Source organism: Pseudophryne corroboree, chromosome 1 (assembly GCF_028390025.1).
Source record: "Pseudophryne corroboree isolate aPseCor3 chromosome 1, aPseCor3.hap2, whole genome shotgun sequence".
NCBI classification, from domain to species: domain Eukaryota; kingdom Metazoa; phylum Chordata; class Amphibia; order Anura; family Myobatrachidae; genus Pseudophryne; species Pseudophryne corroboree.
The window spans coordinates 326,475,660-326,487,702 of NC_086444.1; the positions used below are offsets into that span (position 1 = coordinate 326,475,660).

The 12,043-nt window shown below is 44.2% G+C and overlaps 1 protein-coding gene across 2 annotated transcripts in view; it reads left to right on the plus strand.

Moving 5' to 3' along the window:
* TMEM132C (transmembrane protein 132C) overlaps window positions 1-12,043 on the plus strand; it is a 716,061-nt gene that overhangs the window by 694,890 nt on the left and 9,128 nt on the right. For both annotated transcript variants that reach the window (XM_063964604.1, XM_063964603.1), the window contains 3 exons: window positions 1,296-1,501; window positions 3,111-3,384; window positions 11,232-11,423. In XM_063964604.1, the coding sequence (XP_063820674.1) occupies window positions 1,296-1,501; window positions 3,111-3,384; window positions 11,232-11,423 (672 nt within the window). The remainder of the gene's footprint in view (window positions 1-1,295; window positions 1,502-3,110; window positions 3,385-11,231; window positions 11,424-12,043) is intronic.

The window sequence follows — 12,043 nt, forward strand, 5'->3', positions numbered from 1 at the left end:
TAACTCTCTCTGCACATGTAATATCTGCCCCTCCGGCAGTGCACATGGTTTTGCCCAACTGCTAACAAATTTGCTACTGCAATCAACTCAGAATTAGGCCCATAGTGCAGTGGCAGGAGACAGGGAGTGAGTGGTGGAGAAAGAGTTGGGGATTCATGGGTCATGTTGGGAGCAGAGCTAAGCTCTGACACTGGATGCCTGGTCATCGGTGGCACATCATTGATGGTTTTAAGGTATTGATGGTCATTGACCATCTATACCAGCGCTTCCCTTCACTCACCACTGGGAGGTGAAGTATTGCTCCACAGTTGGCCAAACTGCTTGTGTCTTATGCAAACATGCAGGGCCTATTTCTGAGTTGGACGCAGTGGCGATGTCAGACACAGTGCAGCTATGTTTTTCTTCTGTGCATGTATGAGTCGCACAACGTATGCATCTTAATTTTGCACATATAGAGTAACAGTACAGGTTTGGGTGCATGGTAGCAGAAATATAAGGGGCATTCCTGGATGGTTACTTCAAGGTAAGAGAGAAGTGGTATAAATATACTCAAAGATGTTGTGTCTTATGGGAGTGTCGCATGCATGTCGCAGGTGTGTTTCTGAAACAGCTGTAAACAGAGGCACGAAACCGCCCACATACAAGGCCGTACTCAGATAGAGAAACTGATGGTCTAAAGATGCACCAAGCAGTATTTCAGTGTCTCCAAGCGCTGAGAGTGGGTGTCTTAATCCTTGTGCATTTTGATGCCAAGATGTACACCAGGGAAGGACTCTGTTGCTGCATTAGCATAAAGTCTGAGATGCAAGACCACCAAAAGACACACACCGTTGCAAGACAATACTATTATTTGCAAGATCTGGCTGCTTCCTGCGCAGATCTAGCACTGAGGCATCCAGTCTGTTTTAAGATGTCAAGACATTAAAATGTACATGGCATGGAACTGAAAGTGTTAAAAGTTTCACCTAAAACTTCTTTGTGAATCCACTGTTCAGTGCAACCCTGCATTAATGCCATTTTTCTCATGATAAAATCATCCAGCAGAATGTGGTATGATACAATACATACAAATGGGATATTGTATAACGAACGCTCACTCACAGATATTGCATTGTAACTGTTCATCGAGAGCATCTGACACCATATCAAGTTTGATGCATGAAATCTACTATTTTCACATAGCGGCAAAAACACAGAACCTTGTATTATAAATCAATATCGTACAGAATATAGATATAAAGATGTACAGAGACTGCTTATTACTGTCAACCATCTGAATGTTTTTTGTTGTTCAGGTTTCAGAGCGATGCGACTATGTTTTTGTCAACGGAAAAGAAATGAAGGGCAAGATTGGTGTAATGGTGAACTTCACATACCAGTATCTGAGCGCACCTCTGCAGATTACAATCTGGGTTCCTCGACTGCCTCTCCAGATAGATATCTCTGACACGGAACTCAGTCAAATCAAAGGCTGGCGAGTGCCCATTATTTCCAACAGGAGGTTGGTCTGTCCTTTAATAAGATTCCATTATTAAATCTGAGGATGGGAACACATAGCAAACACAATTGCTGGAAGTATACTGAACAGACAACAATACAATTTGCACAGTAACAGAGCAAGCAGAGTGCCATACAAGCACATAGTCATCGATTCACATTATCTTGTACACGTAGCATGTACAGTATGTTCATTATATGTGTCTTCATGTAAGCTGATATGGAAAGTACATGAAATATATATGAGGAATAATGCACCGGCTGTGAAATATTATTATTACAATTTAAAGTAGCAGAGAAGTTTCGTGACTGCTGTCTATTTCCTAATGCAGTGGATCTCAAATTGTGTGCCGTGGCACCCTGGGGTGCCTCAGGGAACTTGCAGGGGTGCCTCGGAGTGTTGGACTCAAATTATTTATGATCAATATAATAGGCAAAACCAGTGCGGGCAGCTGACTATTATAAAATATATGGACAACCTGAGGCAAATATTGTCAGTTTTCTTAATTTAATATTTTATTCTAAATTTCTCAAAAAGAAACTTATGTCTAGGGGTGCCTTGAAATTAAATCTAATACTCTAGGGTGCCATGACTCAAAAATGTTTGGGAACCCCTGTCCTAATGTATAAGCAGTCTATCTCCTAATATATAAGCAGTAAATCTCCTAATGTATAAACAGTCTATATTCTAATGTAAAAGCAGTAGATTTTGTTTTTACATAAACATCATAAGTAATTTTACTACTGCTGTTGAATGACATTATTTTGTATATTTGGTTGTGTAATTTGTGTGTTTTACTATTTATTGAGAGGAAAATAAATTTTATAGCCTATCACACAGATGTATCGTGTAAGGTTCTACTTTTAAAGGTCACAGGATGCCCCAAGGGGTGGGCTGAGAGGCAGGGTGCTAGTTCTGAGCATATGTAGGGTTGATGCTGGGTGTTACTTGTGATCAGTGTTATGTCTCTGAAAGAGGTAAATTTGAATGGAATGAAGGATACAGAGCAGTAAGAAAGGATGCTAAGCATTTTCCACTACTAGTCTAAAAAAAGTTCAAGAACAACATTCTATATTATTTTAATTAGTCATATTTAAAAAAAAAAAAATCAATGCCAAACATTTTGCTGACAGATGGACAATTGACCTGATGATGGTAAAACCCTAAGGTATTTGGTGTCTGAGTCAGACAGTGGGCTTTACTTAGTTTTTGGGGTAGCAGGGAAGGGAAGGATTCTATACTGAGGACCATGCTGCTGATGGAGCCTCTTCTTCAAGACACCCACTCCCTCACGCTCTCACTATTTTTTGATTAGTGTCTTAGTGGCGGGCGAAAGCATCAGACCAAAAATGATGCTATACTAATAGTGGTATTCTAACTTTTTGAGACAGTCATAGAATGATATAAATAATGAATAAATTGATGACCAACGTTAATGCCAGCTCTTGCTGTTTGTGTAGTTATTCATTCTAATTTAAAATTGAAATTATATTGTCTAGTAGAATATAGCCAGAATATAGTATATTGTCAATGGATTTAACTGGAGAACAGTGATGTATAATGTTTATATTAAAAATCTAGCACAAAATCCACTTACAATCCTACTTTTCAGAACAACAAGAGACAGTGATGATGATGATGAAGATGAGCGTAGAGGAAGAGGCTGCTCCCTCCAATATCAGCATGCAATGGTTCGGGTCCTCACTCAGTTTGTAGCTGAAGAACCTGATCCCCTCGGACAGCTGGTGTTTTTGCTTGGTTCCGATTGGCAGTTTGATGTCACAGATTTGGTAACAGACTTCATGAAACTGGAAGAGCCGCATATTGCAAAGCTGCAAGATGGAAGACTTCTCATTGGACGGGAGATTGGGATGACCACAATACAAGTATGTGAATTAGGAATTATATTTAGAAACCATAGAAAAATTATGTGAATTGGGCAATACTTACATTATTATACATTAGGCAGTGGATTTCACACATTTCTCAGTAACAACTTGGCCTTTAGTCGTACCTGCATAATTCCTTTCTCATTTTTGCTATGACAGAAATTCACAGTCCTACAAAGCCATAATACAAAGTGTAAGAAATTAACAATAGCCATACAAACTCTGAAGACTATGAATTGTGCATAACAGCAATTTTACAAATACATTGCAAAAATAAGAATTTACTCACCGGTAATTCTATTTCTCGTAGTCCGTAGTGAATGCTGGGAACTCTGAAAGGACCATGGGGAATAGCGGGCTCCGAAGGAGGCTGGGCACTCTAGAAAGATTTAGGACTACCTGGTGTGCACTGGCTCCTCCCACTATGACCCTCCTCCAAGCCTCAGTTAGGACACTGTGCCCGGACGAGCGTACACAATAAGGAAGGATTTTGAATCCCGGGTAAGACTCATACCAGCCACACCAATCACACCGTACAACTCGTGATATGAATCCCAGTTAACAGTATGAAACAACTGAGCCTCTCAACAGATGGCTCAACAATAACCCGATTTAGTTAACAATAACTATGTACAAGTATTGCAGATAAACCGCACTTGGGATGGGCGCCCAGCATCCACTACGGACTACGAGAAATAGAATTACCGGTGAGTAAATTCTTATTTTCTCTAACGTCCTAGTGGATGCTGGGAACTCTGAAAGGACCATGGGGATTATACCAAAGCTCCCAAACGGGCGGGAGAGTGCGGATGGCTCTGCAGCACCGAATGAGAGAACTCCAGGTCCTCCTCAGCCAGGGTATCAAATTTGTAGAATTTTGCAAACGTGTTTGCCCCTGACCAAGTAGCTGCTCGGCAAAGTTGTAAAGCCGAGACCCCTCGGGCAGCCGCCCAAGATGAGCCCACCTTCCTAGTGGAATGGGCATTTACAGATTTTGGCTGTGGCAGGCCTGCCACAGAATGAGCAAGCTGAATTGTACTACAAATCCAGCGAGCAATAGTCTGCTTAGAAGCAGGAGCACCCAGCTTGTTGGGTGCATACAGGATAAACAGCGAGTCAGATTTTCTGACTCCAGCCGTCCTGGAAACATATATTTTCAGGGCCCTGACAACGTCTAGCAACTTGGAGTCCTCCAAGTCCCTAGTAGCCGCAGGCACCACAATAGGCTGGTTCAGGTGAAACGCTGACACCACCTTTGGGAGAAATTGGGGACGAGTCCTCAATTCTGCCCTATCCATATGGAAAATCAGATAAGGGCTTTTACATGATAAAGCCGCCAATTCTGACACACGCCTGGCTGAAGCCAAAGCCAATAACATGACCACTTTCCACGTGAGATATTTCAGATCCACGGTTTTTAGTGGCTCAAACCAATGTGATTTTAAGAAACTCAACATCACGTTGAGATCCCAAGGTGCCACAGGAGGCACAAATGGGGGCTGAATATGCAGCACTCCTTTCACAAATGTCTGAACTTCAGGTACTGAAGCTAGTTCTTTTTGAAAAAAATCGACAGAGCCGAGATCTGTACTTTAATGGAGCCTAGTTTTAGGCCCATATTAACTCCTGCTTGCAGGAAATGCAGAAATCGACCTAGTTGAAATTCCTCTGTTGGGGCCTTTTCGGCCTCACACCATGCAACATACTTCCGCCATATGCGGTGATAATGATTTGCTGTAACCTCTTTTCTAGCTTTAATAAGCGTAGGAATTACTTCCTCCGGAATGCCCTTTTCCTTCAGGATCCGGCGTTCAACCGCCATGCCGTCAAATGCAGCCGCGGTAAGTCTTGGAACAGACAGGGCCCCTGCTGTAGCAGGTCTTGTCTGAGCGGCAGAGACCACGGGTCCTCTGAGATCATCTCTTGAAGTTCCGGGTACCACGCTCTTCTTGGCCAATCCGGAACCACGAGAATTGTGTTTACACCTCGCTTTCTTATTATTCTCAATACCTTTGGTATGAGAGGTAGAGGAGGGAACACATAAACTGACTGGTACACCCACGGTGTCACTAGAGCGTCCACAGCTATCGCCTGAGGGTCTCTTGACCTGGCGCAATACCTCTCTAGGTTTTTGTTTAGGCGGGACGCCATCATGTCCACCTGTGGACGACCCCACTGATTTACAATCATTTGGAAGACTTCTGGATGAAGTCCCCACTCTCCCGGGTGGAGGTCGTGCCTGCTGAGAAAGTCTGCTTCCCAGTTGTCCACTCCCGGGATGAACACTGCTGACAGTGCTAGTACATGATTTTCCGCCCATCGGAGAATCCTTGTGGCTTCTGCCATTGCCATCCTGCTTCTTGTGCCGCCCTGTCGATTCACATGGGCGACTGCCGTGATGTTGTCTGACTGGATCAGCACCGGCTGGTGTAGGAGCAGGGATTTTGCTTGACTTAGGGCATTGTAAATGGCCCTTAGTTCCAGAATATTTATGTGAAGGGAAGTCTCCTGACTTGACCATAGTCCTTGGAAGTTTCTTCCCTTTGTGACTGCCCCCCAGCCTCGTAGGCTGGCATCCGTGGTCACCAGGACCCAGTCCTGTTCAGAATCCAGCCGTGCTGGCGCAGCACTTCCTGAGATAGTGCTACTCCCACTAACAACTGTTCCTTGGATCGTGCCTTTATTAGGAGATCGTCCAAGTATGGGATAATTAAAACTCCCTTTTTTCGAAGGAGTATCATCATTTCCGCCATAACCTTGGTAAATACCCTCGGTGCCGTGGAGAGTCCAAACGGCAGCGTCTGGAATTGGTAATGGCAATCCTGTACCACAAATCTGAGGTACTCCTGGTGAGGATGGTAAATGGGGACATGCAGGTAAGCATCCTTGATGTCCAGGGATACCATGTAATCCCCCTCCTCCAGGCTTGCAATAACCGCCCTGAGCGATTCCATCTTGAACTTGAATTTTTTTATGTATGTGTTCAAGGATTTCAAATTTAAAATGGGTCTCTCCGAACCGTCCGGTTTCGGCACCACAAATAGTGTGGAATAGTAACCCCGGCCTTGTTGAAGTAGGGGTACCTTGATTATCACCTGCTGGGAATACAGCTTGTGAATCGCTGCTAGCACCGCCTCCCTGTCTGAGGGAGCAATCGGCAAGGCAGATTTTAGGAACCGGTGGGGTGGAGCCGCCTCGAATTCTAGCTTGTACCCCTGAGATACTATTTAAAGGATCCAGGGATCCACCTGTGAGCGAGCCCACTGATCGCTGAAATTCATGAGGCGGGCCCCCACCGTACCTGGCTCCGTCTGTGGAGCCCCACCGTCATGCGGCGGACTTGGAAGAGGAAGCGGGGGAGGACTTTTGCTCCTGGGAACCTGCTGTTTGTTGCAGCCTTTTTCCCCTACCTCTGCCTCTAGAGAGAAAAGACCCTCCTTCTCCCCGCTTGTTTTTCTGGGTCCGAAAGGACTGAACCTGATAAAATGGCGCCTTCTTAGGCTGTGAGGGGACATGGGGTAAAAAATGCTGACTTCCCAGACGTTGCTGTGGAAACTAGGTCGGAGAGACCATCCCCAAATAATTCTTCCCCCTTATAAGGCAAAACTTCCATGTGCCTTTTGGAATCTGCATCTCCAGTCCACTGGCGAGTCCATAAGCATCTCCTAGCAGAGATGGACAATGCACTTATTTTAGATGCCAGCCGGCAGACTTCCCTCTGTGCATCTCTCATATATAAGACTGAGTCTTTGATATGGTCAATTGTTAGCAGAATCGTGTCTCTGTCTAGTGTGTCAATATTTTCTGACAGTTTATCCGACCACGCAGCGGCAGCACTGTACATCCATGCTGACGCAATAGCTGGTCTAAGTATAATGCCTGAGTGTGTATATACAGACTTCAGGATCGCCTCCTGCTTTCTATCAGCAGGTTCCTTAAGGGCGGCCGTATCCTGAGACGGTAGTGCCACCTTTTTAGACAAACGTGTGAGCGCTTTATCCACTCTAGGAGGTGTTTCCCAACGTAACCTATCCTCTGGCGGGAAAGGGAACGCCATTAGTACCTTCTTAGGAATTACCAATTTCTTATCAGGGGAAGCCCACGCTTCTTCACACACTTCATTTAATTCATCTGACGGGGGAAAAACTACAGGTAGTTTTTTCTCCCCAAACATAATACCCTTTTTTGTGGTACCTGGATGTAAATCAGAGATATTTAACACCTCTTTCATTGCCTCAATCATGCAGTGAATGGCCTTAATGGGCAGTAAATTTGACTCCTCGTCGTCGACACTGGTGTCAGTATCCGTGTCGACATCTACTTGTGCCATCTGAGATAGCGGGCGTTTCAGAGCCCCTGATGACTTTTGAGACACCTGGACAGGCACGAGCTGAGAACTCGGCTGTCCCGCAGTCGGCATGTCGTCAAATTTCTTATGTAATGAGTCTATACGTGCACTCATTTCTTTCCATAAGCACATCCACTCAGGTGTCTGCCCCCCAGGGGGTGACATCCCTTCTAAAGGCATCTGCTCCACCTCCACCTCATTATCCTCATCAAACATGTCGACACAGCCGTACCGACACACTCCACACACACAGGGAATGCTCAATATAGAGGACAGGACCCACAAAAGCCCTTTGGGGGGACAGAGTGAGAGTATGCCAGCACACACCAGAGCGCTATATAAGGCAGGGACTAACTGAGTTATGTCCCTTATAGCTGCTTTTTAATATAAACTATATACTGCGCCAAATTAAATGCCCCCCCTCTCTCTTTTTTACCCTTTTCTGTAGAGTAGTCTGCAGGGGAGAGCCAGGGAGCTTCCTTCCAGCGGAACTGTGAGGGAAAAATGGCGCCCAGTGTGCTGAGGGAGATAGCTCCGCCCCTTTTCTGCGGCCTATTCTCCCGCTTTTTTATGGAATCTGGCAGGGGTATTTACCTCATATATAGCCCCTGGGGCTATATATTGAGGTATTTTTGCCAGCCAAGGTGTTTTTATTGCTGCCTCAGGGCGCCCCCCCCCCAGCGCCCTGCACCCTCAGTGACCGGAGTGTGAAGTGTGAGAGGAGCAATGGCGCACAGCTGCAGTGCTGTGCGCTACCTTGGTGAAGACTGATGTCTTCATGCCGCCGATTTTCCGGACCATCTTCTTGCTTCTGGCTCTGTAAGGGGGACGGCGGCGCGGCTTCGGGACCGAACATCAAGGCTGGGCCTGCGGTCGATCCCTCTGGAGCTAATGGTGTCCAGTAGCCTAAGAAGCCCAATCCGGCTGCAAGCAGGCGAGTTCGCTTCTTCTCCCCTTAGTCCCTCGCTGCAGTGAGCCTGTTGCCAGCAGGTCTCACTGAAAATAATAAACCTAAGACTATCTTTCTTCTAAGAGCTCAGGAGAGCCCCTAGTGTGCATCCAACCTCGGCCGGGCACAAAATCTAACTGAGGCTTGGAGGAGGGTCATAGTGGGAGGAGCCAGTGCACACCAGGTAGTCCTAAATCTTTCTAGAGTGCCCAGCCTCCTTCGGAGCCCGCTATTCCCCATGGTCCTTTCGGAGTTCCCAGCATCCACTAGGACGTTAGAGAAATGGCCATTCTGTAGAGGCTGCATTGAATATTGTATAACTATAAATCTGTGCCATTCATTTCTAAACTCCACTAAACTAACTAGACATCCTTAATTTTGAGCAGTGAAAAGGAGACTCATAGAACACTCCCAAACTACAATGTACAAAATCCACTGCACTACTCAGACATTACTGAGAAAAACAAGATTATGAACAAAGTTCATGTTATGTGATGAGAAAGATAGGAAGGGTCAAGATGAGATAGAAGGCAGGCCTAAAGAGAAGTTTTGAGAAGATTTATTGATTCTTATTAGTAATGCATATTTTGCAAAACAAGGGACATTGTTAAAAACATGGGTGTAAGTGTATGTGATATATGCCTGGTGAAAACATGGAGCACATGCTTTCCCATCTTTGTACAGTACATTACTGATTGCTTACTCTGTCAGTGTCGAAGCTTCATATAAAAAAGCAGTCCTTTTTATGTAGCCAGGGGAGGGCACAACTTAGCCATGCAGGGGCATAGAGATCCACGCGGGGCCCTTGTAATGAACAGGCACGTGGCCTAAAAAGGGGGAATGTCCATGCTTCTAGAAATAATACAATGTATTTTTTTAGGGGGCATCATTCTAATATGGGGGGCATGGGGCACAGGGAAGGACACCCACTTCCTATCTTGCTTGCTGGAAAGACATTGCTGGGAAGATGGTGCCGGCCTTAAGCATAGGCACCCTCGGGGGCACCAGTCCCGTGAAATTAGTACCTGCTAGACAACGTAGCTACTGACAGTAACGCATCACCTTAGAGCTCTCACATTATACTTCTCCTCTTAAGCTTGGCTAATGTCTTCATAAGTCAGGATGAGTGCTATTATTGAATGTATGTCTGTTCAATAGGTATTGACATTGTCTGGGTACAACAAACACTCATCTATCTAGTACTGAAATAGTGATCTGGGTACATCTGATGCACTTATAAGTAAGCACTATACATTTAAAAAACAAAAGAGGTACAAGAGAGAATTTCCACCAGACCAGTAGGAGGGGCAGTGAGACTAGGCAATGCAGAGCACATTCCTATAACATAAATACAGTAGAATTAAATTCTGTGTAAAAAGAAAAATGAATACTGTAGGTCTGTCTACACAATTTGGCCAAAGTGGAAGACAGCTGTCCAATATAATTTTCTTCTGTGTCCAATTCTTTGTCTGCTATCCTCTTCACATTTTTCTTGTGCTGAAAGAGGTTTCCAGAACAGTCAACCTCCTTTCTGATAACTTTCTCTTCTTTTGTAATCTGCCTGCAGAAAGTGCAGGAGGGAGAAAATCTTCCAGGGATAGGGCTATAGTAGCATGACATAAGATGGTGGTGAGCAGACTGCAGGGTCAAACTGGCCCCGAGGGCCCCACACCTTCTTCTAGGGATCAGGTTCCAGATTATACACTTGAATTATACATTATGCATATGTTACATCATGCTGCACAGGACTATGGTGCATTATCATGCATGCACTAGCAGTATTTACTTTAGATATTTATCAAGGGGCGGAGACCACGCACTAATGATTAGCCAAGCTTTCAAGCATGGGCCCCTACCACTGCATTTTTCCAGTGGGCTCTTTAAGCCCTTGTCCGACACTGGCACGCGGACAGAGTAGGAGAGAGGCCGGCGGTCACGCATACCACACCCTGTCAATACTTGCGTCATTCACTAGGGCATATTGTGCCCTTCTGCAATGCAGCACAACCACCTGCCAAGGCCATTGCCTTGGCCTCATCAGTGCCACAGATTGTTCACCATGTGAAAAGCTGTAGAGACAACTTCTTCCGAACAGTGAAGAGTCGGTGACATGTCCTGCTGTGAAAGCCTAGTAAGTGGGGCACTGACTCAGGACTGTCGTGTAATGCAATATGGCAGAAACTTCATCTAGTTTTAGAGATGTTCATTTGAATTTAAAAAGATTGCAGTTATTGTCTAAAGGCAGAATACCAAAATTGTTGGTTGGAACATTACAATTTGAAAAACAACATAATTACAAAATAATCCACATGATGCCTTGCCTGGATATCTTCTCTATAGGACTGTAAGTAAATTATTTATTGTAATATGTTTCACACAGTCATTTAGCAACACATTAGTTAATGATCTCAGCTAATTTTATATTGCTGTATAATAAGATAGTGTCATAGGAAACACTGTTATTGTTTACTTTAGCTCAGTGGGGAAGAGGCTATAAATAATGGATATGCCTGCTTAACATTAAATCAGTCTCTTTGTGTGTTATAGGTGATGTCCCCTCTCTCCGATTCCATCCTGGCAGAAAAGACAGTGACAGTGCTGGATGACAAAGTGACAATAACAGACCTAGGAGTGCAGCTTGTCTCTGGACTGTCACTCTACCTTCATCCTAGCACAGCTAATAACAAGGCTTTTGTAGCCACCTCTATGGCACAGGAACTTCTGCATACTCCCAAACAGGTAGAATGTTGAAGGTCATGTCAGTAGATTAGATTTGGATAATGATTTAAGCCTTATAACTGGATATTACTATACTATTAATATTTCATTAAGCCCACATGAATCAGTACTGAATTCAATGCGGTATTGTTTGTTTTATGCTGCAGATGTGTATACAAGTAGTGACTGCAGTACTCAGAAACCACAGTACCCCATACAATGCAATTGTCATTATCCCCAGCACTGTGCAGGGTATTTATTCTGTTTTCACCACTTGTTCACAAATAAACCCTTGGCAGACTTTCATGAATGTAAAGCTCATTTACTATCCAAACTACAAACACCACAAAGGACAAATTACACCATAATACAGGGGGCTCCGACAAAAATGTTTTAAACAACATTGAAATGTTTGTTTACTGTTGCTGCTGGTCTGTTTTTCTTTGAATTGAGTGCCGCCATGCACTGTACATGATTTTATATATATATATATATATATGTACATATGTACACATATACATACATATTTATAATATAATATGACTGCCTTGGGAATTCCTTGAAGAGTTTCAGCTTCCCAATTATAAATTTGAAATGACTAAAACTGAAGAGAAAAAAGTTGCAATGATTTAGTGCGATGT